The 26,902-nt window shown below is 50.7% G+C and overlaps 1 protein-coding gene across 2 annotated transcripts in view; it reads right to left on the bottom strand.

Annotated features, from left to right (window-relative positions):
* The window catches only part of PPP4R4 (protein phosphatase 4 regulatory subunit 4), a 68,399-nt gene extending 46,896 nt beyond the window's left edge, over nucleotides 1-21,503 (bottom strand). Inside the window, exons 1-4 of one of the 2 annotated variants that reach the window (XM_089664386.1) lie at nucleotides 21,359-21,503; nucleotides 17,609-17,682; nucleotides 14,435-14,541; nucleotides 11,253-11,360 (exon numbers count right to left, since the gene is read on the bottom strand). In XM_089664386.1, coding sequence (XP_089520512.1) covers nucleotides 11,253-11,360; nucleotides 14,435-14,541; nucleotides 17,609-17,682; nucleotides 21,359-21,479 — 410 coding nt within the window. In that variant the 5' untranslated portion in view covers nucleotides 21,480-21,503. Of the gene's footprint in view, nucleotides 1-1,195; nucleotides 1,644-11,252; nucleotides 11,361-14,434; nucleotides 14,542-17,608; nucleotides 17,683-21,358 lie in introns of those variants that run through there. The other variant, XM_089664385.1, reaches the window with a different exon arrangement.
* Between the last annotated feature and the right edge of the window lie 5,399 nt (nucleotides 21,504-26,902).

The following is a 26,902-nucleotide window of genomic DNA, read 5'->3' as shown; positions in this document are numbered from 1 at the left end:
TTAATTCCCCGGTCTGCACACCCGCTGTGCCCAATATATGGGGTTCCCACCATCCCTGTACTGAGTTCCCAGGTCTGCACACCTGCTGTGCCCATTATGAGGGGTTCCCACCATCCCTGTGCTGAGTTCCCCGGTCTGCACACCTGCTGTGCCCAATATGAGGGGTTCCCACCATCCCTGTGCTGAGTTCCCAGGTCTGCACACCTGCTGTGCCCATTATGAGGGGTTCTCACCATCCCTGTACTGAGTTCCCAGGTCTGCACACCTGCTGTGCCCATTATGAGGGGTTCCCACCATCCCTGTGCTGAGTTCCCCGGTCTGCACACCCGCTGTGCCCAATATGAGGGGTTCCCACCATCACTGTGCTGAGTTCCCGGGTCTGTACACCCACTGTGCCCATTATGAGGGTTCCCACCATCCCTGTGCTGTGTTCCCGGGTCTGTACACCCGCTATGCCCATTATGAGGGGTTCCCACCATCCCTGTGCTGAGTTCCCGGGTCTGTACACCCACTATGCCCATTATGAGGGGTTCCCACCATCCCTGTGCTGTGTTCCCGGGTCTGTACACCCGCTATGCCCATTATGAGGGGTTCCCACCATCCCTGTGCTGAGTTCCCGGGTCTGTACACCCACTATGCCCATTATGAGGGGTTCCCACCATCCCTGTGCTGTGTTCCCGGGTCTGTACACCCGCTATGCCCATTATGAGGGGTTCCCACCATCCCTGTGCTGTGTTCCCGGGTCTGTACGCCCGCTGTGCCCATTATGAGGGGTTCCCACCATCCCTGTGCTGTGTTCCCGGGTCTGTACCCCCGCTGTGCCCATTATGAGGGGTTCCCATCATCCCTGTGCTGAGTTCCAGGGTCTGTACACCCGCTGTGCCCATTATGAGGGGTTCCCATCATCCCTGTGCTGTGTTCCCGGGTCTGTACGCCCGCTGTGCCCATTATGAGGGGTTCCCATCATCCCTGTGCTGTGTTCCCGGGTCTGTACCCCCGCTGTGCCCATTATGAGGGGTTCCCATCATCCCTGTGCTGAGTTCCCGGGTCTGTACACCCGCTATGCCCATTATGAGGGGTTCCCATCATCCCTGTGCTGAGTTCCAGGGTCTGTACACCCGCTATGCCCATGAGGAGATCCCACCATCCCTGTGCTGAGTTCCCGGGTCTGTACACCCAGCATAGGAGTGCGTACTTTTCCCTCTGGAGTTCCCCCATAATCTCTCTCCCGCATGGCAGGGAACATTGCGATAACCTTCGATATGAATTATATTAGGTGGTCATCTGGCGGGCGGTCGGGGCGCCGCACTACGAAGGTGAACGATTTAGTCATCACGCGGAGAGCAGATGCGGCCATTGTTCCTCGCCTATTGAAGAGACGCTCGGCGGTGACTCAGCGAAGGAGACGGCGAGCGCTGAGCACAAGGCGCCATTTCCACGTTCGTCTGCCGGTGACATTTCCCCCGTCGGTGTGTCATTGTTCGCATCTTTTCATGATTCCTGACGCGACTGCACCCCCGTATCTGCCGCTTGTGGGGGCTTCGGGAACACGAGAACGCCCCCGCAGAGGGCACCCGCTATACTATTGTGTACGGATCGTTCTGAAGTGTCTGATGGAGGCGTACTTGTGGGCTGAAAGAGTGCAGGGGAAAGGGGGGGGCACAGCGAGGGGGGGGGGAGCGAGGGGGGGGAGCGGGCTGAGGGGGCCGCGGTCAACCTGACAAACACGAATCCCACACACGGCGAGAAAGACAATTCTCAGGAATTACATTGTATCCACAGACAGAACTTTTCTTGTAGCTTTGGATGCAGAAGGGAGGAATGAGAACCCCTGGCGGGTTTTGGGGCCCATTCACATTGTCGCATTTTATGTGCGCTACAACCAAAGATCGCAGCGTGACGACTAATCTACGGCGAGCCCATTCACAACATCGCACTACCCTTCAATCACACTTAGAGCTTTGTAAATGTGCGCAAAATCACACCGCGCATATGTACTTTATTTAAAATTGGGCACCGCAATTGGAGACCAGTGACATCACCGCGAGTGCAGCCTATCCAATCACTAGAGAGCGGTGACATCACTGAGAATGCAGCCTATCCATTCACTAGAGAGCGGTGACATCACTGAGAATGCAGCCTATCCATTCACTAGAGAGCGATGACATCAACGTGAGTGCAGCCTATCCAATCACTAGAGAGCGATGACATCAACGTGAGTGCAGCCTATCCAATCACTAGAGAGCGGTGACATCACCGAGAATGCAGCCTATCCAATCACTAGAAAGCGGTGACATCACTGAGAATGCAGCCTATCCAATCACTAGAGAGCGGTGACATCACTGAGAATGCAGCCTATCCATTCACTAGAGAGCGGTGACATCACCGCGAGAATGCAGCCCATCCATTCACTAGAGAGCGGTGACATCACCGCGAGAATGCAGCCTATCCATTCACTAGAGAGCGGTGACATCACCGAGAATGCAGCCTATCCATTCACTAGAGAGCGGTGACATCACCGAGAATGCAGCCTATCCAATCACTAGAAAGCGGTGACATCACTGAGAATGCAGCCTATCCAATCACTAGAGAGCGGTGACATCACTGAGAATGCAGCCTATCCATTCACTAGAGAGCGGTGACATCACCGCGAGAATGCAGCCCATCCATTCACTAGAGAGCGGTGACATCACTGAGAATGCAGCCTATCCATTCACTAGAGAGCGGTGACATCACCGAGAATGCAGCCTATCCATTCACTAGAGAGCGGTGACATCACTGAGAACGCAGCCTATCCAATCACTAGAGAGCGGTGACATCACTGAGAATGCAGCCCATCCATTCACTAGAGAGCGGTGACATCACTGAGAATGCAGCCCATCCATTCACTAGAGAGCGGTGACATCACCGCGAGAATGCAGCCCATCCATTCACTAGAGAGCGGTGACATCACCGCGAGAATGCAGCCCATCCATTCACTAGAGAGCAGTGACATCACTGAGAATGCAGCCTATCCATTCACTAGAGAGCGGTGACATCACTGAGAATGCAGCCTATCCATTCACTAGAGAGCGGTGACATCACTGAGAATGCAGCCTATCCATTGACTAGAGAGCAGTGACATCACTGAGAATGCAGCCTATCCATTGACTAGAGAGCGGTGACATCACCGAGAATGCAGCCTATCCATTCACTAGAGAGCGGTGACATCACCGAGAATGCAGTCTATCCATTCACTAGAGAGCGGTGACATCACTGAGAATGCAGCCTATCCATTCACTAGAGAGCGGTGACATCACCGCGAGAATGCAGCCCATCCATTCACTAGAGAGCGGTGACATCACCGCGAGAATGCAGCCCATCCATTCACTAGAGAGCAGTGACATCACTGAGAATGCAGCCTATCCATTCACTAGAGAGCGGTGACATCACTGAGAATGCAGCCTATCCATTCACTAGAGAGCGGTGACATCACTGAGAATGCAGCCTATCCATTGACTAGAGAGCAGTGACATCACTGAGAATGCAGCCTATCCATTGACTAGAGAGCGGTGACATCACCGAGAATGCAGCCTATCCATTCACTAGAGAGCGGTGACATCACCGAGAATGCAGTCTATCCAATCACTAGAGAGCGGTGACATCACTGAGAATGCAGCCTATCCATTCACTAGAGAGCGGTGACATCACCGCGAGAATGCAGCCCATCCATTCACTAGAGAGCAGTGACATCACTGAGAATGCAGCCTATCCATTCACTAGAGAGCAGTGACATCACTGAGAATGCAGCCTATCCATTCACTAGAGAGCGGTGACATCACTGAGAATGCAGCCTATCCATTGACTAGAGAGCGGTGACATCACTGAGAATGCAGCCTATCCATTCACTAGAGAGCGGTGACATCACCGAGAATGCAGTCTATCCATTCACTAGAGAGCGGTGACATCACAGAGAATGCAGCCTATCCATTCACTAGAGAGCAGTGACATCACCGCGAGAATGCAGCCCATCCATTCACTAGAGAGCGGTGACATCACTGAGAATGCAGCCTATCCATTCACTAGAGAGCGGTGACATCACTGAGAATGCAGCCTATCCATTCACTAGAGAGCGGTGACATCACTGAGAATGCAGCCTATCCATTGACTAGAGAGCAGTGACATCACTGAGAATGCAGCCTATCCATTGACTAGAGAGCGGTGACATCACCGAGAATGCAGCCTATCCATTCACTAGAGAGCGGTGACATCACTGAGAACGCAGCCTATCCAATCACTAGAGAGCGGTGACATCACTGAGAATGCAGCCCATCCATTCACTAGAGAGCGGTGACATCACTGAGAATGCAGCCCATCCATTCACTAGAGAGCGGTGACATCACCGCGAGAATGCAGCCCATCCATTCACTAGAGAGCGGTGACATCACCGCGAGAATGCAGCCCATCCATTCACTAGAGAGCAGTGACATCACTGAGAATGCAGCCTATCCATTCACTAGAGAGCGGTGACATCACTGAGAATGCAGCCTATCCATTCACTAGAGAGCGGTGACATCACTGAGAATGCAGCCTATCCATTGACTAGAGAGCAGTGACATCACTGAGAATGCAGCCTATCCATTGACTAGAGAGCGGTGACATCACCGAGAATGCAGCCTATCCATTCACTAGAGAGCGGTGACATCACCGAGAATGCAGTCTATCCATTCACTAGAGAGCGGTGACATCACTGAGAATGCAGCCTATCCATTCACTAGAGAGCGGTGACATCACTGCGAGAATGCAGCCCATCCATTCACTAGAGAGCGGTGACATCACCGCGAGAATGCAGCCCATCCATTCACTAGAGAGCAGTGACATCACTGAGAATGCAGCCTATCCATTCACTAGAGAGCGGTGACATCACTGAGAATGCAGCCTATCCATTCACTAGAGAGCGGTGACATCACTGAGAATGCAGCCTATCCATTGACTAGAGAGCAGTGACATCACTGAGAATGCAGCCTATCCATTGACTAGAGAGCGGTGACATCACCGAGAATGCAGCCTATCCATTCACTAGAGAGCGGTGACATCACCGAGAATGCAGTCTATCCAATCACTAGAGAGCGGTGACATCACTGAGAATGCAGCCTATCCATTCACTAGAGAGCGGTGACATCACCGCGAGAATGCAGCCCATCCATTCACTAGAGAGCAGTGACATCACTGAGAATGCAGCCTATCCATTCACTAGAGAGCGGTGACATCACTGAGAATGCAGCCTATCCATTCACTAGAGAGCGGTGACATCACTGAGAATGCAGCCTATCCATTGACTAGAGAGCGGTGACATCACTGAGAATGCAGCCTATCCATTCACTAGAGAGCGGTGACATCACCGAGAATGCAGTCTATCCATTCACTAGAGAGCGGTGACATCACAGAGAATGCAGCCTATCCATTCACTAGAGAGCAGTGACATCACCGCGAGAATGCAGCCCATCCATTCACTAGAGAGCGGTGACATCACTGAGAATGCAGCCTATCCATTCACTAGAGAGCGGTGACATCACTGAGAATGCAGCCTATCCATTCACTAGAGAGCGGTGACATCACTGAGAATGCAGCCTATCCATTGACTAGAGAGCAGTGACATCACTGAGAATGCAGCCTATCCATTGACTAGAGAGCGGTGACATCACCGAGAATGCAGCCTATCCATTCACTAGAGAGCGGTGACATCACCGAGAATGCAGTCTATCCATTCACTAGAGAGCGGTGACATCACTGAGAATGCAGCCTATCCATTCACTAGAGAGCGGTGACATCACCGCGAGAATGCAGCCCATCCATTCACTAGAGAGCGGTGACATCACCGCGAGAATGCAGCCCATCCATTCACTAGAGAGCAGTGACATCACTGAGAATGCAGCCTATCCATTCACTAGAGAGCGGTGACATCACTGAGAATGCAGCCTATCCATTCACTAGAGAGCGGTGACATCACTGAGAATGCAGCCTATCCATTGACTAGAGAGCAGTGACATCACTGAGAATGCAGCCTATCCATTGACTAGAGAGCGGTGACATCACCGAGAATGCAGCCTATCCATTCACTAGAGAGCGGTGACATCACCGAGAATGCAGTCTATCCAATCACTAGAGAGCGGTGACATCACTGAGAATGCAGCCTATCCATTCACTAGAGAGCGGTGACATCACCGCGAGAATGCAGCCCATCCATTCACTAGAGAGCAGTGACATCACTGAGAATGCAGCCTATCCATTCACTAGAGAGCGGTGACATCACTGAGAATGCAGCCTATCCATTCACTAGAGAGCGGTGACATCACTGAGAATGCAGCCTATCCATTGACTAGAGAGCGGTGACATCACTGAGAATGCAGCCTATCCATTCACTAGAGAGCGGTGACATCACCGAGAATGCAGCTCATCCATTCACTAGAGAGCGGTGACATCACTGAGAATGCAGCCTATCCATTCACTAGAGAGCGGTGACATCACTGAAACACCAACAACTGTAAGCATGCAAATAACCAGACACCTTAACCCCTCCCCCTCCTTCCTGACCAGGCCATTTTTTGTGTTACGGAGCTGCGTTACTTTGACAATTGCGCGGTCATGCAACGCTGCACCCACATGACATTTACATGCTTTTTCCCCAGGAATTGAGCTTTCTTTCGGTGGTATTTGATCGCCTGTGAGGTTTTTATTTTTTTAAGAAAAAAAAAAAATATTTCGGACTTTTTGCTATTAAAGATGTCCTGTAAAAAAATGTTAAAAAATCAAATTCCGTCAAAAAGTTCGGCCAAAATGTATTCTACTCCAATCCGTGTAAATTAATTGGTGTACGTGAAAGTTATAGCGTCTACAAATGGCGGGATATACACTGGGATTTTTTTCTACTAGTAATGGCGGCGATCAGCAACTTATAGCGGAACTGCGGCGGACATTCTGACACTGGGGGGAGGGGAACTGACTTGGTGTCACTGACATCCCCAGTGACACCAATACAGTGATCAGTCCTAAAAAAAAGCCCGACACTGTACTAATGGCACTGGGCAGGAAGGGGTTAATGTGAGGGGCGATCAAAGGGTTAACTGTGTGCTGGGAGTGACAGTATGTTAAATAAATAAATAAATAAATAAATGATATAAACAAATAAAATAAAAATGTAAACATTTTTTTTTTTTAAATTATAATTTTTGGTTTTAAACCATTTTGTTTTTTTTACTAAAAAGATAACTGAATACATTTTGGCCAAGATTTATGATGAAATATTATTTATTTGCAAAATTTTATAAGAAAAAAACCTTTTTTCAAAATGTTTGAACTTTTTCATTTACGTAGCAAAAAAAATAAAAATCCCAGCGGTGAATAAATAACAAAAAAATGTTTTATCTGTCTCAAAAAAATGATAAAAATTCATACGGGTGCAGTGTTGCATGACCGCGCAATTGTCATTCAAAGTGTGATAGCGCTGAAAGCTGAAAATTGGCCTGGAAGGGGGGGAAAGTGTCCGGACTGGAAGGGGGTGAAAGTGTCCGGACTGGAAGGGGGGGAAAGTGTCCGGACTGGAAGGGGGTGAAAGTGTCCGGACTGGAAGGGGGTGAAAGTGTCCGGACTGGAAGGGGGGGAAAGTGTCCGGACTGGAAGGGGGTGAAAGTGTCCGGACTGGAAGGGGGTGAAAGTGTCCGGACTGGAAGGGGGGGAAGTGTCCGGACTGGAAGGGGGGGAAAGTGTCCGGACTGGAAGGGGGGGAAAGTGTCCGGACTGGAAGGGGGGGAAGTGTCCGGACTGGAAGGGGGTGAAAGTGTCATAACAGGAAGGGGGTGAAAGTGTCCGGACTGGAAGGGGGGGAAGTGTCCGGACTGGAAGGGGGGGAAGTGTCCGGACTGGAAGGGGGGGAAGTGTCCGGACTGGAAGGGGGTGAAAGTGTCATAACAGGAAGGGGGGGAAAGTGTCCGGACTGGAAGGGGGGGAAAGTGTCCGGACTGGAAGGGGGGGAAAGTGTCCGGACTGGAAGGGGGTGAAAGTGTCCGGACTAGAAGGGGGTGAAAGTGTCCGGACTGGAAGGGGGGGAAAGTGTCCGGACTGGAAGGGGGGAGGGAAAGTGTCCGGACTGGAAGGGGGGGGGGAAAGTGTCCGGACTGGAAGGTGGTGAAAGTGTCCGGACTGGAAGGGGGGGGGGAAAGTGTCCGGACTGGAAGGGGGGGAAAGTGTCCGGACTGGAAGGGGGGGAAAGTGCCTGGACTGGAAGGGGGGGGGGGGGAAGTGTCCGGACTGGAAGGGGGGGGGAAAGTGTCCGGACTGGAAGGGGGGGGGAAAGTGTCCGGACTGGAAGGGGGGTGAAAGTGTCCGGACTGGAAGGGGGTGAAAGTGTCCGGACTGGAAGGGGGGGAAAGTGTCCGGACTGGAAGGGGGGGAAAGTGTCCGGACTGGAAGGGGGGGAAAGTGTCCGGACTGGAAGGGGGGGGGAAAGTGTCCGGACTGGAAGGTGGTGAAAGTGTCCGGACTGGAAGGGGGGGGGAAAGTGTCCGGACTGGAAGGGGGGGAAGTGTCCGGACTGGAAGGGGGTGAAAGTGTCCGGACTGGAAGGTGGGGAAAGTGTCCGGACTGGAAGGGGGGGAAAGTGTCCGGACTGGAAGGGGGGGAAAGTGTCCGGACTGGAAGGTGGGGAAAGTGTCTGGACTGGAAGGGGGTGAAAGTGTCCGGACTGGAAGGTGGGGGGGAAAGTGTCCGGACTGGAAGGTGGTGAAAGTGTCCGGACTGGAAGGGGGGGAAAGTGTCCGGACTGGAAGGGGGGGAAAGTGTCCGGACTGGAAGTGGGGGGGGCAGTGTCCGGACTGGAAGGGGGGGGAGTGTCCGGACTGGAAGGGGTTAAGCGGTTAAAAAAAAACACTTTACCCCGAGATCTATACAAGGGAATGGACGATGTTTCGGGGATTCTTCTGTATTTCTCTCCTTTAGCTCGGCATTCTGGGAATTACCTAATTATAAGGCTGACAACTCGAATATTTCCTGAGGACATCGACTTCCTTTCAAGAAAACTTCATCACATTCATTCCACAAGAGATTCGATTGATGACAGAAGTAGCGCAGTTTGCCGTAGGAAGTCGATCGTCGTACAGCAGAATATATCAGTGAACAGAATGGCGCCATGACAAGTCCCGCCCCCGTGTCAGATAGTATTGAGGCATCAAGATTCATTTGATGAAGCATGTGGATGTACGCTGGCTCACTGGGCTCCCTGGAGGAAATTAGATTGTCAGCTCTTGTGATATACGGTAAATTCACGGGGTGTGGGACATCAATGGAAAAACTGCCCATGAATTTATCACAACTGCCATTGGGTTTGTTCCTTCCAATTGGCTGCTGAGAGTGAAGAGAGAGACAGGATATTCCCAAATATGGAGGAGCATGTGACTCCGCCCTTTCCTTTTCAAGTGACAGCACCGGTGCTCTGTGATGGGCTGCTCAGACACCCATCACTGTCACATGGGGGGGGAGGGGGGGGTTGCAGCTCTGCGTAAGATCTTGACACAAAATGAACCTCATCCAAAAAGTTACAAAAAACAAACAAAATTATCACGCCAACATTGCTGAGCTTGTGTCATCTCTCGTACCAAACCGCGGACCTGAAGAGAGTCCACCCTGATCTTCTGCTCCGATCCCGATATCCATTCCCCCGAACAGCCGGGGTCAGGCTTGGAGACCAGTAGCAGTAGAGACTCCCACCAACCAGCAGGCTCACCCGAGGTGCGGAGTCCAAGCACTAACCGATGTTCCCCAGAGCTAGAGCTCCTGATGGTGGGGATAGATTTTTCTGTGTATTAGTACCAGGTTGCGGTCCTCAGGATCTCCCCACCAGGAGGGGTGCAGGCTGGGGTCCAGTAGCAGATACAGCAGGTAGGGATCAAGCAGAAGCGTAGTAAGTAAACAAGCCAAAGGGTGGGGACAACTGGTTGCCCATTGGGATCAAGAGGAAACGTACGAGGAACAAGCCAAAGGTCGGTATCAAGTGGTCCCAGGTTGAGATCAAGCAGAGGCACAGTAGAAGAACAAGCCAAAGGTCAATAATGAGTGGTCCTAGGTTGGGATCAAGCAGAGGCACAGTAGAAGAACAAGCCAAAGGTCAATAATGAGTGGTCCTAGGTTGGGATCAAGCAGAGGCACAGTAGAAGAACAAGCCAAAGGTCAATAATGAGTGGTCCCAGGTTGGGATCAAGCAGAGGCACAGTAGAAGAACAAGCCAAAGGTCAATAATGAGTGGTCCTAGGTTGGGATGAAGCAAAGGCACAGTAGAAGAACAAGCCAAAGGTCAGTAATGAGTGGTCCTAGGTTGGGATCAAGCAGAGGCACAGTAGAAGAACAAGCCAAAGGTCAATAATGAGTGGTCCTAGGTTGGGATCAAGCAAAGGCACAGTAGAAGAACAAGCCAAAGGTCAATAATGAGTGGTCCTAGGTTGGGATCAAGCAGAGGCACAGTAGAAGAACAAGCCAAAAGTTGGTAATGAGTGGTCCCAGGTTGGGATCCAGCTGAAGCACAGTAGAAGAACAAGCCAAAGGTCAGTAACAAGAGGTCCTCGGTTGGGATCAAGCAGAGGCACAGTAGAACAAGCCAAAGGTCGGTGACGAGTGGGAGCCAAGATACAGATGGCAGTAGGAGAGTGAAGAGCCAGACAAACATCACCTGGATATAATAATCTGGCAAACAGGAAGTACAAAGGCATGGCTTAAATAGGAAGTTCAAGGGAGGAGCAAAGGGTTCAAGGTTCACCAGAAAGACACAAGGCAAGATTGTCTATGGAATCAAGCAGGGAGCTGGCCAGCATTTCAGGTGGCTCAGCAAGAAGAGATACTGCCAGACACAGCAGAGGTCGCAGGTTCAGATCCAGGTCCTGACACAGTGAATGTGGCGAAATCCACTTTTGCACAATCCATTTTCTACCCAAGAGCAATGTGCTACTAAGCCCCAGTCTCAGATTCACGTGATGTTCTAGAACCTCTCTACGCCCCCAAATACTCGTGTGGATCGCATGCAACCTCTCTATGCCCCCAAATACTCGTGTGGATCGCATGCAACCTCTCTATGCCCCCAAATACTCGTGTGGATCGCATGCAACCTCTCTATGCCCCCAAATACTCGTGTGGATCGCACGCAACATTTGAATACAGTATTGACGTGTTGAATAACATCTCTCCGATATACACTTCCAGATCCTTCCGTGTGAAGACGCTCGGCTTACCCTATGCCCTGGGCGATGTATTCAAGTTGGCGGCACATACAAGAACGAACTTCGTATTCCACGTCCTGACACAGGGACTCCACTAGGGGGAGGATGTCTCGCTTTACTCTGCAATACACAAGTCACATGCTGCTCTGAAGATTATTATTATTATAGAGGATTTATGGCGCCAACAGTGTGCTCAGCGCTGTACAATATAACAGGAGACAATACAGCAACAATACAGATCAATACAAGAGGGATAGGAGGGCCCTGATCCTGGGAGCTTACAATCTAGGAGGGAGGGCCCTGATCCTGGGAGCTTACAATCTAAGAGGGAGGGCCCTGATCCTGGGAGCTTACAATCTAGGAGGGAGGGGCTAGTGGTACAAAAGGTAGTAACTGTGGGGGATGGACTGGTGGGAGGAATAGAAGATTCCATCATTAGCTGAGGGCAGGATAGGCTTCCCTGAAGAGATCGATTTTCAGAGATCGCCTAAAAGTGAGCAGAGTAGGCGATAGTCTGATGGATTGGGGTAGAGAGTTCCAGAAGATGGGGGAAGCTCTGGAGAAGTCCTGGAGACGAGCATGGGAGGAGGAGACAAGGGAGCCAGAGAGCAGGAGGTCGTGCGAGGAGTGAAGAGGACGGTTTGGGTGATATTTGGAGACAAGATTGGTGATGTAATTTGCAGAAGATACAAAAGAAACACAAATCCGGCTATTTGGGAGGCTATTCTCTTCTAGGGGCCACTATCCTATTGACATCAATGATTTGGCGGGGGGGATTCTCTTCTGGGGGCCACTATCCCACTGACACCAATGATTTGGGAGGCTATTCTGCTCTGGGGGCCACTATCCCACTGACACCAATGATTTGGGAGGCTATTCTCTTCTAGGGGCCACTATCCTATTGACATCAATGATTTGGCGGGGGGGGATTCTCTTCTGGGGGCCACTATACCACTGACACCAATGATTTGGGAGGCTATTCTGCTCTGGGGGCACTATCCCACTGACACCAATGATTTGGGAGGCTATTCTGCTCTGGGGGCCACTATCCCACTGACACCAATGATTTGGGAGGCTATTCTCTTCTGGGGGCCACTATCCCACTGACACCAATGATTTGGGAGGCTATTCTCTTCTAGGGGCCACTATCCCACTGACACCAATGATTTGGGAGGCTATTCTGCTCTGGGGGCCACTATCCCACTGACACCAATGATTTGGGAGGCTATTCTGCTCTGGGGGCCACTATCCCACTGACACCAATGATTTGGGAGGCTATTCTGCTCTGGGGGCCACTATCCCACTGACACCAATGACTTGGGAGGCTATTCTGCTCTGGGGGCCACTATCCCACTGACACCAATGATTTGGGAGGCTATTCTGCTCTGGGGGCCACTATCCCACTGACACCAATGATTTGGGAGGCTATTCTGCTCTGGGGGCCACTATCCCACTGACACCAATGATTTGGGAGGCTATTCTGCTCTGGGGGCCACTATCCCACTGACACCAATGATTTGGGAGGCTATTCTGCTCTGGGGGCCACTATCCCACTGACACCAATGATTTGGGAGGCTATTCTGCTCTGGGGGCCACTATCCCACTGACACCAATGATTTGGGAGGCTATTCTCTTCTGGGGGCCACTATCCCACTGACACCAATGATTTGGGAGGCTATTCTGCTCTGGGGGCCACTATCCCACTGACACCAATGATTTGGGAGGCTATTCTGCTCTGGGGGCCACTATCCCACTGACACCAATGATTTGGGAGGCTATTCTGCTCTGGGGGCCACTATCCCACTGACACCAATGATTTGGGAGGCTATTCTGCTCTGGGGGCCACTATCCCACTGACACCAATGACTTGGGAGGCTATTCTGCTCTGGGGGCCACTATCCCACTGACACCAATGATTTGGGAGGCTATTCTGCTCTGGGGGCCACTATCCCACTGACACCAATGATTTGGGAGGCTATTCTGCTCTGGGGGCCACTATCCCACTGACACCAATGATTTGGGAGGCTATTCTGCTCTGGGGGCCACTATCCCACTGACACCAATGATTTGGGAGGCTATTCTGCTCTGGGGGCCACTATCCCACTGACACCAATGATTTGGGAGGCTATTCTGCTCTGGGGGCCACTATCCCACTGACACCAATGATTTGGGAGGCTATTCTCTTCTGGGGGCCACTATCCCACTGACACCAATGATTTGGGAGGCTATTCTGCTCTGGGGGCCACTATCCCACTGACACCAATGATTTGGGAGGCTATTCTGCTCTGGGGGCCACTATCCCACTGACACCAATGACTTGGGAGGCTATTCTGCTCTGGGGGCCACTATCCCACTGACACCAATGATTTGGGAGGCTATTCTGCTCTGGGGGCCACTATCCCACTGACACCAATGATTTGGGAGGCTATTCTGCTCTGGGGGCCACTATCCCACTGACACCAATGATTTGGGAGGCTATTCTGCTCTGGGGGCCACTATCCCACTGACACCAATGATTTGGGAGGCTATTCTGCTCTGGGGGCCACTATCCCACTGACACCAATGATTTGGGAGGCTATTCTGCTCTGGGGGCCACTATCCCACTGACACCAATGATTTGGGAGGCTATTCTCTTCTGGGGGCCACTATCCCACTGACACCAATGATTTGGGAGGCTATTCTGCTCTGGGGGCCACTATCCCACTGACACCAATGATTTGGGAGGCTATTCTGCTCTGGGGGCCACTATCCCACTGACACCAATGATTTGGGAGGCTATTCTGCTCTGGGGGCCACTATCCCACTGACACCAATGATTTGGGAGGCTATTCTGCTCTGGGGGCCACTATCCCACTGACACCAATGACTTGGGAGGCTATTCTGCTCTGGGGGCCACTATCCCACTGACACCAATGATTTGGGAGGCTATTCTGCTCTGGGGGCCACTATCCCACTGACACCAATGATTTGGGAGGCTATTCTGCTCTGGGGGCCACTATCCCACTGACACCAATGATTTGGGAGGCTATTCTGCTCTGGGGGCCACTATCCCACTGACACCAATGATTTGGGAGGCTATTCTCTTCTGGGGGCCACTATCCCACTGACACCAATGATTTGCGCCTGGAGTTCAGCTCCCCAGTACAGTATGGTGTCCATCCATTCCCGGAATGGCACTGTGCCGCTGTACTTACATGTGAGACTCGAACTTGTTGGCTATTTTCCCGAGAATCTTGCAGCTGGTGAGGCGGGACTGTAACGTCTGGGACAGCTGTGCTTTGGATACAAGAGGGTTCAAAATCTGAAAAGTAACAGAATGAACAGCGACTTACCATGATTTATATACAACATGAACATTCAGAAGCACCAGAATGTCCCAAAGTACGACCGATACTCATGTGTGTGCGAATAGCCCGGCCAGGTGTTCCCAACTCCGCCCACTGCCAGTTACCCCGGACATGTGACCAGAGGCCGGGGTCTCATCCAATAATACGTCTGATAATAATGCAGAATAAAGGGACAATACTGAACCCTGATTGGGGGGTTTCCATCTTTGTTCTGTTGGGGAGATTTTCCCTTACTTCCTGTCCTACAGAATGAACAGGAAATGAGATGGAAACTGTTAAAGAGAAGGTAAACTGCGATTCTGTTTTTACGTGGGTCTCTTCTGGGGGCCACTATCCCACTGACACCAATGATTTGGGAGGATGTTCTCCTGTGTGGGGCCACTATCCCACTGACACCAATGATTTGGGAAGCTATTCTCTTCTGGGGGCCACTATCCCACTGACACCAATGATTTGGGAAGCTATTCTCTTCTGGGGGCCACTATCCTACTGACAGCAAAGATTTGGGACGCTATTCTCTTCTGGGGGCCACTATCCTACTGACACCAAAGATTTGGGACGCTATTCTCTTCTGGGGGCCACTATCCCACTGACACCAAAGATTTGGGACGCTATTCTCTTCTGGGGGCCACTATCCTACTGACACCAAAGATTTGGGACGCTATTCTCTTCTGGGGGCCACTATCCTACTGACACCAAAGATTTGGGACGCCATTCTCTTCTGGGGGCCACTATCCCACTGACACCAAAGATTTGGGACGCTATTCTCTTCTGGGGGCCACTGTTCTACTGAAACCAATGATTTTGGGGGATATTCTCTTCTAGGGGCCACTATCCCACTGACACCAATGATTTGGGAAGCTATTCTCTTCTGGGTGCCGCTATTCCAATGACACCAAAGATTTGAGATTCTGTTCTCTTCTGGGAGCCACAATACCACTGACACCAATGATTCGGAAGGCTATTCTCTTTTAGGGGCTACTATTCTACTGACACCAATGATTTTGGGCAGGGGCTATTCTCTTCTGGGGGGGGGGGCACTATCCCACTGACACCAAAGATGTGGGAGGCTATTCTCTTTTGGGAGCCACTATTCCACTGACACCAACGATTTGGGACGCTATTCTCTTCTGGGTGCCACTATTCCAATGACACCAATGATTTTGCGCAGGGGCCATTCTCTTCTGGGGGGGGGGGCACTATCCCACTCACACCAATGATTTGGAGGCTATTCTCACCTGTTGGCCATAGTCCCACTGACACCGATGATTTGAGGCTGTTCTCTGTGGGGGGGCCACTATCCCACTGACAGCAATGATCTGGGGAGCCGTTCTTTCCTGGGGGGCCACCATCCTACTGACACCAATGATTTGAGGCTGTTCTATTCTGGGGGCTACTACCCCACTAACATCAATGATTTGGGAGGTTATTCTGTTCTGGGGGCCACTATTCTACTGACACAAATGATCCGGAGGGACGGGCTATTCTATTTTGGGGGCCACTATCCTACTGATTTGGGTGGGGGCTATTCTGTTCTGGGGGCCACTATCCCACCAAAACTAAAGATTTGGGAGGCTATTCTCCACTGAGAGCCACTATTCTACTGACACCAATGATTGGGGGGGGGCTATTCTATTCTGGGGATCACTATCTTGATTTGGGGGGGGCTATTATGTTCTGGGGGGCCACTATCCCACTGAAACCAAAGATTTGTGAGGCTATTCTCTTCTGGGGGCCACTATTCTACTGACACCAATGATTTGAGACTGTTCTCTTCTGGGGGCCACTATCACCAATGATTTGGGAGTCTATTTTATTCTGGGGGCCACTATCATACTGATTTGGAGGGGGAGCTATTGTCTTCTGGGGGGCCACTATCCCGCTGACACCAAAGATTTGGGAGGTTATTCTCTTCTGGGGGCCACTATTCTACTGACACCAATGATTGGAGGGGGCTATTCTATTCTGGGGGTCACTATCCTACTGATTTGGGGGGCTATTCTGTTCTGGGGGTCACTATCCCACTGACACCAATGATTTGGGAGGCTATTCTGTTCTGGGGGCCACAATACCACTGACACCAATGATTTGGGAGGCTATTCTGTTCTGGGGGCCACAATACCACTGACACCAATGATTTGGGAGGCTATTCTGTTCTGGGGGCCACAATACCACTGACACCAATCATTTGGGAGGATATTCTCTTCTGGGGGCCACTATTCTACTGACACCAATGGTTTGAGGCTATTCTCTTCTGGGGGCCACAATCCCACTGACACCAATGATTTGGAGGCTATTCTCTTCTGGGGGCCACAATCCCACTGACACCAATGATTTGGAGGTTATTCTCTTCTGGGGGCCACAATCCCACTGACACCAATGGTTTGAGGCTATTCTCTTCTGGGGGCCACAATCCGCTGACACCAATGATTTGGGGGCTAGTCTCCCTTTGTAATATATTTTATATACATAGTTTGCACTCCCATACTTTAATTTTATAGGTATAAACTTTTTTTTTCTGTTGGGGCATGAAAGGTTCTGGAATTTCTGGGGCCCCGCTCCGTCTAAGGCAAGGAACCTCAGCTCTAAGGGGCCCCCTATGTAGCGGTGGGGGCTGTCTCTGTTACCTACCAGCAGGACCTCTTACACAGGAGGTGGTATCTCGGGGGCCCCGGCAGCGTTCTGCAGAGGCCACTCGAGGATATCTGTCCCGGGCCGGGCCCTTGGCAGTCTACTCGCTGTCAGCAGAAGAAATACCGCGTCTGCATGGAGTCAGCGCACAGAGCCCGCTGTGTTCTATCAGCCATGGAGACTCCTGGATCTGCCAGTTACCAAGGAGCCGGACACCACCGTACTGAAATTGGGGCCCCCCAGTGCCAACTTTACAGACATAATTCACTTGGAGAAAAGCTTGGGGCCCCGCTCCGACAATATGCATAATGGCAGCAGATTAAAGGGGAACTCTAGTTTGATCTGAACATTTGTCCCTGTGTGTGTCCAGGCAGAGACGGCTTTCATTACCTCGTGTCTGATGGTCTCCTTTGGCAAGACGTCTATGACAGCGAGGAGGGTGTCCAGCCACGCGTTGCTCACACCTGCCACAGAAACATCCAATCAGAAACCATCGTTGTATATCATCCATACATTCCGTCATGGAACGCGTCAGCCAAGAGCACCTGTCACCTTCACAGTGACAGGACGGGTGGAGATCATGTTCCTGGATGGGCTGCTGTCTACCTGAACGTCAGGAGATTCCCATGTACCTCCATGGTGGGGATGACTGTTCTGCGTCCACCTTGTTGTAGACCCAGCGATGTCACAGTTGCCCATTTATTACCTTTGTATTCCCATCAGTATCCAGTTCTTACCAAAGTGTGGTTGTGATTGCCCATGTATTGCCATTGTTGCCTATTTGTTGCCCATGTATTGCCATTGTTGCCTATTTATTGCCCATGTATTGCCATTGTTGCCTATTGATTGCCCATGTATTGCCATTGTTGCCTATTTATTGCCCATGTATTGCCACCATTGCCCTTTCGTTGGAAAAAAAAAAATCTACTGACTGTGTATTTGCTGCCCATGTATTGTCACAGTTGCCCATTTGTTGCCTGTGTAAACCTCAAGATCATTTATTATTGTTTCTCAATGAATGCAAAGGGTTGTCTGATTGGAGGAGGTGGAGAGGTGGGGATACCATACTTTCCACCTTGTCCAATCAGAGAATGCTTCGCATTCATTCGGAAAATGCAAAACATTCTCTGAATGGTGCCTATACTGAGCGACCGGCCCCCTGTGTTCACAATGCAGCAGGCCAATCACAGAGCACGGAACCCCGAAGCCAGAGGAGATCACTGGAATAGTGGTGTAGCAAAGGTATAGGTGTAATGTAGCAGCATCGGTGTAGAAGTCATGTAGTAGCAGTGTATTAGCACTACTAAACCTCTGCTACACCACTATAACACCACTACTACACCACTATTACACCACTATAACTACACTACACCACTATTACACCACTACTAAACCTCTACTACACCACTATTACACCGCTACTACACCACTATTACACCGCTACTACACCACTATTACACCGCTACTACACCACTATTACACCGCTACTACACCACTATTACACCGCTACTACACCACTATTACACCACTATTACACCACTATTACACCACTACTACACCACTATTACACCACTACTACACCACTACTACACCACTATTACACCGCTACTACACCACTATTACACCGCTACTACACCACTATTACACCACTACTACACCACTATTACACCACTATAACTACACTACACCACTATTACACCACTACTAAACCTCTACTACACCACTATTACACCGCTACTACACCACTATTACACCGCTACTACACCACTATTACACCGCTACTACACCACTACTACACCACTATAACTACACTACACCACTATTACACCACTACTAAACCTCTACTACACCACTATTACACCACTACTAAACCTCTACTACACCACTATAACACCACTACTACACCACTATAACACCACTATAACACCACTACTACACCACTATAACACCACTATAACACCACTACTATACCACGATAACATCACTACTACACCACTACTACACCACTACTCCAGTGAAGTCGACCGCTGGGTGTGGGCGTCATTCAAGGAATGCTTTGCATTTTCTCGATGAATGCAAACCATTCTTTGATTGGATTGGACAAGGTGGAGAGCATGATGTCACCACCCTGCTTCTGCACCTCATCCAATCAGAGAATGTTTTGCATTCATTGGGAATATGCAAAGAGATTTCTGAATGATGCCCATGCCGAGTGGCCAACCTCCTGTGTTCACAATGCAGCAGGGCAGCCAGAAGCACGTGGAGATCACTGTAGTAGGGGGTGTAGTAGGGGTGTAGTAGGGGTGTAGTAGGGGGTGTAGTAGGGGGTGTAGTAGGGGTGTAGTAGGGGTGTAGTAGGGGGTGTAGTAGGGGTGTAGTAGGGGTGTAGTAGGGGTGTAGTAGGGGGTGTAGTAGGGGGTGTAGTAGGGGTGTAGTAGAGGTGAAGTAGAGGTGAAGTAGGGGTGTAGTAGGGGGTGTAGTAGGGGTGTAGTAGGGGGTGTAGTAGGGGTGTAGTAGGGGTGTAGTAGGGGTGTAGTAGGGGGTGTAGTAGGGGTGTAGTAGGGGTGTAGTAGGGGTGAAGTAGGGGTGTAGTAGGGGTGTAGTAGGGGTGTAGTAGGGGGTGTAGTAGGGGTGTAGTAGGGGTGTAGTAGGGGTGAAGTAGGGGTGTAGTAGGGGTGTAGTAGGGGTGTAGTAGGGGGTGTAGTAGGGGTGTAGTAGGGGTGTAGTAGTGGTGTAGTAGCAGTGTATTAACAATGTCTACCTTAGTGACTTCCAGCTTCTGGAGGGAAGTAACAGGTATGGTATATACATAGTTGCTCCAAGCTGGAACAATGTAACAATAGCCAACCCTGGAATTGTTCTTCATACCCTGTAGGATTGACACGTCCCGCCTCATGTAGGTGGTCAGGGGGCGCATGGGTGTGGTGTATGATATTCAGCTGGAGAAACCAATCATTGCCAGCTGCTGAGACTAAAGTATGACGAGTTTCTTCCATGTACGTCCCATTGTATGAACTCTGGTCCCATTGTATGATCTCTGGTCCCATTGTATGATCTCTGGTCCCATTGTATGATCTCTGGTCCCATTGTATGAACTCTGGTCCCATTGTATGAACTCTGGTCCCATTGTATGGACTCTGGTCCCACTGTATGGACTCTGGTCCCACTGTATGGACTCTGGTCCCACTGTATGGACTCTGGTCCCATTGTATGATCTCTGGTCCCATTGTATGATCTCTGGTCCCATTGTATGATCTCTGGTCCCATTGTATGGACTCTGGTCCCATTGTATGGACTCTGGTCCCATTGTATGATCTCTGGTCCCATTGTATGGACTCTGGTCCCATTGTATGGACTCTGGTCCCATTGTATGATCTCTGGTCCCACTGTATGGACTCTGGTCCCATTGTATGATCTCTGGTCCCACTGTATGGACTCTGGTCCCACTGTATGATCTCTGGTCCCACTGTATGAACTCTGGTCCCATTGTATGATCTCTGGTCCCATTGTATGAACTCTGGTCCCATTGTATGATCTCTGATCCCATTGTATGATCTCTGGTCCCATTGTATGATCTCTGGTCCCATTGTATGATCTCTGGTCCCATTGTATGATCTCTGGTCCCATTGTATGATCTCTGGTCCCATTGTATGATCTCTGGTCCCATTGTATGAACTCTGGTCCCATTGTATGATCTCTGGTCCCATTGTATGATCTCTGGTCCCATTGTATGAACTCTGGTCCCATTGTATGAACTCTGGTCCCATTGTATGATGTCTGGTCCCATTGTATGGACTCTGGTCCCATTGTATGGACTCTGATCCCATTGTATGATCTCTGATCCCATTGTATGAACTCTGGTCCCATTGTATGATCTCTGGTCCCATTGTATGATCTCTGATCCCATTGTATGGACTCTGGTCCCATTGTATGATGTCTGATCCCATTGTATGATCTCTGATCCCATTGTATGGACTCTGGTCCCATTGTATGAACTCTGGTCCCATTGTATGATCTCTGGTCCCATTGTATGATCTCTGCGGGGGCCGGACGTACACCTAGTAAGGTCCCATCCGTGACATGAAATGATCATGGATATGGGGATATGGAGGTCATATCCGGTGGCAGTGCGCCCCTCACCCGTGTCTCTGTGTTCCAGATTCTGCAGGATGATCTGCAGGAAGGACAGGCAGTACGAATGGACCGGAACCGACTCCTCTTGTAGGATCGTCAGGAAGGAATAGGCTGCAGTCAGCTGCATCTCCACTCCCGCCACATGGAGGACTTCCTGCGGAGAGAGGACAGCCGTATGCATTGGTATAAAAGCAGATTTGTAGATCAGAACCACCAAACACGAGGATCTCCGGGGTACAAGAAAGCCTGTAAAGGTGAGATCCAACCATGAAGCTGGTGATTGTGGGGCCCCTTGTGGCCCCAACAGTTCTCTAGATCCAAGGTCAGCAACCCATTGATTGCGGGAAGCTGACAAGTAGCTCTCGATCAGGGCTGTGCCGATCCGTCCCCCCAGCCTCCCTTCTCTGGGGGACAGAGAACACCTATTGGGGGGGCAGAGGAAATGGCTATGGGGGAGCAGAGGACACTCCTACTCTGACGAGGGGGGGGGGCTGCAGAGGACAATGCTATGGGGGGGCAGAGGACACTACTTCGGGGGGGGATGGAGAGTACAGTGCTATGGAGGGGGGGCCGAGGACACTACTGTGTTTGGGGGGGACAGCTATAATTCAGAGGACAATGATATGGAGGGGGGCGGAGTACACTACTAGGGGGGGGGGGTGCAGAGTACAGTGCTATTGAGGAGGGGCAAAGGACACTACTGTGGGGTGGGGTGGGGGAAATGCAGGACAGTGCTACTTTGGGGGGCAGGGGACATTACTGTTGGCAAGGGGGCACAGGACACTACTTTGGGGGCACAGGACACTATTGTGTGTGTGTGTGGGGGACAGAGGATGCTACTGTGTGTGTGGGGGGGGGGGGGTGCAGAAGACACTACAGTGTGTGGAGGGGTGCAGAAGACACTACAGTGTGTGGAGGGGTGCAGAAGACACTACAGTGTGTGTGGGGGTTCAGAGGACACTACAGTGTGTGGGGGGAGTAGAAGACACTACAGTGTGTGTGGGGGGGGTGCAGAAGACACTACAGTGTGTGGGGGGTGCAGAAGACACTACAGTGTGTGGAGGGGTGCAGAGGACACTACAGTGTGTGTGGGGGGGTGCAGAAGACACTACAGTGTGTGGGGGGTGCAGAAGACACTACAGTGTGTGTGGGGGGGTGCAGAAGACACTACAGTGTGTGTGGGGGGGTGCAGAAGACACTACAGTGTGTGGGGGGAGTAGAAGACAATATGGTGTGTGTGTGTGGGGAGTAAAGGACACTACAGTGTGTGTGGGGGGGGAGTGCAGAGGACACTACAGTGTGTGTGGGGGGGGGTGCAGAGGACACTACAGTGTGTGTGGGGGGGGTGCAGAGGACACTACAGTGTGTGTGGGGGGGGGGTGCAGAGGACTCTACAGTGTGTATGGGGGGAGTAGAAGACAATACGGTGTGTGGGGGGGGGGGGTGCAGAGGACTCTACAGTGTGTGGGGGGAGTAGAAGACAGTACGGTGTGTGGGGGGGGGGGGTTCAGAGGACACTACAGTGTGTGGGGGGAGTAGAAGACAATACGGTGTGTGGGGGGGGTGCAGAGGACTCTACAGTGTGTGGGGGGAGTAGAAGACAATACGGTGTGTGGGGGGGGGGTGCAGAGGACTCTACAGTGTGTATGGGGGGAGTAGAAGACAATACGGTGTGTGGGGGGGGGGTGCAGAGGACTCTACAGTGTGTGGGGGGAGTAGAAGACAATACGGTGTGTGGGGGGGGGGTGCAGAGGACTCTACAGTGTGTATGGGGGGAGTAGAAGACAATACGGTGTGTGGGGGGTGGGGGTGCAGAGGACTCTACAGTGTGTGGGGGGAGTAGAAGACAATACGGTGTGTGGGGGGGGGGGTGCAGAGGACTCTACAGTGTGTGGGGGGAGTAGAAGACAATACGGTGTGTGTGGGGGGGGTGCAGAGGACTCTACAGTGTGTGGGGGGAGTAGAAGACAATACGGTGTGTGGGGGGGGGGTGCAGAGGACTCTACAGTGTGTGGGGGGAGTAGAAGACAATACGGTGTGTGGGGGGGTGCAGAGGACTCTACAGTGTGTGGGGGGAGTAGAAGACAATACGGTGTGTGGGGGGGGGGGGTGCAGAGGACTCTACAGTGTGTATGGGGGGAGTAGAGGACAGTACTATGTGGGAAGGGAAGAGGGTCAGAGAACACTACAGTGGAGGGACAGAGTACATTACTGGGGGGGGGGGTGATGTAAAAGGAGGGCAGAGGATACTACTGTGGGGGGAGCGATTTGAGGCGAGGCAGAAGACACTACTGTGACACTGTGTCCTCTTCATGCTGTCTTTTATTGGGGGCTTGAATTTGTCTTTTTTTTTAAAAAAAGGGTGAGTGCAGGGCGCCATGGACCCACCCCAGAGGGGGCACCACCATAGTGCACACTGTATTGAAGCAGACAGTGACAAAGATGTCACCTCATCAGCACTGCTGTCTGAAACATCAAGGACCCCCCACAGCCAGCAGAAGATCTGAGGAGGAAGTGGACCCTGCATGTCGTCTGAGTTACCTAAGGATCTATGGAAACCTAATGGGACCTTGGTCTTTGCTAGAGCACCCCACATGGGATGATGGATGTGAAATAAAATAATGTATGAGCTACAAGTAAAAACGGGGCTCAAGGGGGAAGGAATCCATCTGAGGGCACATTTTGACTTTAGGGCTTGTTCACACCAGCCCACGTGCTAAGTGCATGCATGCTGGTGTACGTTGTGTCTGGGCGATGTGATGCGTTGTTGCAATGCATCACACTGTATACTTTTTTCAACACAGTGTTATGGTGTGAAAACGGCACATGGAAAGCAGTTTTTACTATGTGCCCTTGTGTTGAGCGTTGACTTCTGCTTTGAGACTGCGTGGATCTATGCATTGAGTCTGCGTGGATCTATGATTTGAGACTGCGTGGATCTATGATTTGAGACTGTGTGGATCTATGATTTGAGACTGCGTGGATCTATGCTTTGAGATTGCGTGGATCTATGCATTGAGTCTGCGTGGATCTATGCATTGAATCTGCGTCGATCTATGCTTTGAGAATGTGTGGATCTATGCTTAGAGACAGCATGGATCTATGCTTTGAGACTGTGTGGATCTATGCATTGAGTCTGCGTGGCTCTATGGTTTGAGACTGCGTGGATCTATGTTTTGAGACTGTGTGGATCTATGCATTGAGTCTGTGTGGATCTATGATTTGAGACTGCGTGGACCTATGCTTTGACACTGCATGGATTTATGCTTTGACACTGCGTGGATCTATGCTTTGACACTGCGTGGATCTATGCTTTGAGATTGCGTGGAGCTATGCATTGAGTCTGCGTGGATCTATGCTTTGAGACTGCATGGATCTATGCTTTGAGTCTGTGTCGATCTATGCTTTGAGAATGTGTGGATCTATGCATAGAGACTGCGTGGATCTATGCTTTGAGAATGTGTGGATCTATGCATAGAGACTGCGTGGATCTATGCTTTGAGAATGTGTGGATCTATGCTTTGAGTCTGCGTCGATCTATGCTTTGAGATTGTGTGGATCTATGCATTGAGTCGGCGTGGATCTATGCTTTGAGACTGCGTGGATCTATGCTTTGAGACTGTGTGGATCTATGCTTTGAGACTGCGTGGATCTATGCTTTGAGACTGCGTGGATCTATGCTTTGAGACTGCGTGGACCTATGCTTTGACACTGCATGGATTTATGCTTTGACACTGCGTGGATCTATGCTTTGACACTGCGTGGATCTATGCTTTGAGACTGTATCTATGCTTTGAGATTGCATGGATCTATGCTTTGAGAATGTGTGGATCTATGCTTTGAGAATGTGTGGATCTATGCTTTGAGTCTGCGTCGATCTATGCTTTGAGATTGTGTGGATCTATGCATTGAGTCTGCGTGGATATATGCTTTGAGACTACATGGATCTATGCTTTGAGTCTGCGTCGATCTATGCTTTGAGACTGCGTGGATCTATGCTTTGAGACTGCGTGGATCTACGCTTTGAGACTGCGTGGATCTACGCTTTGAGACTGTATCTATGCTTTGAGATTGCATGGATCTATGCATTGAGTCTGCGTGGATATATGCTTTGACACTGCGTGGATCTATGCTTTGACACTGCGTGGATCTATGCTTTGACACTGCGTGGATCTATGCTTTGACACTGCGTGATCTACACTTTGAGACTGCGTGATCTACACTTTGAGACTGCGTGATCTACGCTTTGAGACTGCGTGGATCTACGCTTTGAGACTGCATGGATCTATGCATTGAGTATCCATGGATCTATGCATTGAGTCTTCATGGATCTATGCATTGAATCTGCGTGGATCTATGCATTGAATCTGCGTGGATCTATGCATTGAATCTGCGTGGATCTATGCATTGAATCTGCATGGATCTATGCATTGAGACTGCGTGGGTCTATGCATTGAGACTGCGTGGATCTATGCTTTGATACTGCGTGGATCTATGCTTTGAGACTGCGTGGATCTATGCTTTGAGACTGCGTGGATCTATGCAGCTCAACATACATGGCGTGAACCATCCCTTCAGCTTATTATATATCCCCTTTGAGGGTTGAGCAGGATTTCACTGTGAATGTCCCTCTAATCCCTCCAGTATATGGAGCCTATAGACTGTAATCCAGGACGGCGCACACGTTACAGGCAGTAATAGCTGGCAGATGGTAACCGTCACGTCTGCTGTCACTTCATTCTGAATGAAACTTCTGCTCCTTCTCCATTGTTTTACAGAGCTATGATACAATTTGTCTGTTACCATGACAACGGCGGGGGGGGATGCAAGGTTTATAACTGCGTCTGTACGGATCAGAGGAACAGAACATCCCGTATTAAAGGACTGCTCCGGTGAAAAGTATTAAATTCTTGATGAGGCTAGACAGCATGTACGTTTTTGGGGGGGGGGGGTGTGGGTCAGATCCTCGACCAGGTTTTTGTTGCCGTCTGTGTGCCCTCTGGGAGGTTCTTCCTCTCTATATGACCTGGAGACCAATGTCACCCGGACACTATTACGGGATCCACCACTGACAGATGATGGAGGCTCATCTGACTGGTAGTGTCCTAATGGGACCTTGGTCTTTGCTAGAGCACCCCAAATGGGATGATGGGCCAGTAACCCTAGAGCTTTGCAAGATGCCCCCAAGTCACCAAGCTCAGGATCATCTGAGTGGTAGTTTCCCAAAGGGACCTTGGTCTTTGCTAGAGCACCCCACATGGGATGATGGGCCAGTAAACATAGAGCTTTCAAGATGTCACTGAGCTCGGAATCACCTTAATGGTAGCGTCCCAATGGGACCTTGGTCTTTGCTAGAGCACCCCACAAGGAATGATGGGCCAGTAACCCTAGAGCTTTGCAAGATGCCCCCAAGTCACCGAGCTCAGGATCACCTGAGTGGTAGTGTCCTAATGGGACCTTGGTCTTTGCTAGAGCACCCCACATGGGATGATGGGCCAGTAAACATAGAGCTTTCAAGATGTCACTGAGCTCGGAATCACCTTAATGGTA

Source organism: Staurois parvus, unplaced genomic scaffold (assembly GCF_062004578.1).
Source record: "Staurois parvus isolate SC_StPar_1 unplaced genomic scaffold, SC_StPar_1.0 ptg001905l, whole genome shotgun sequence".
Classification (NCBI taxonomy): Eukaryota; Metazoa; Chordata; class Amphibia; order Anura; family Ranidae; genus Staurois; species Staurois parvus.
The sequence above is the reverse complement of the archived record's forward strand: the minus strand, read 5'-3'. Positions and strand labels throughout refer to the sequence as shown.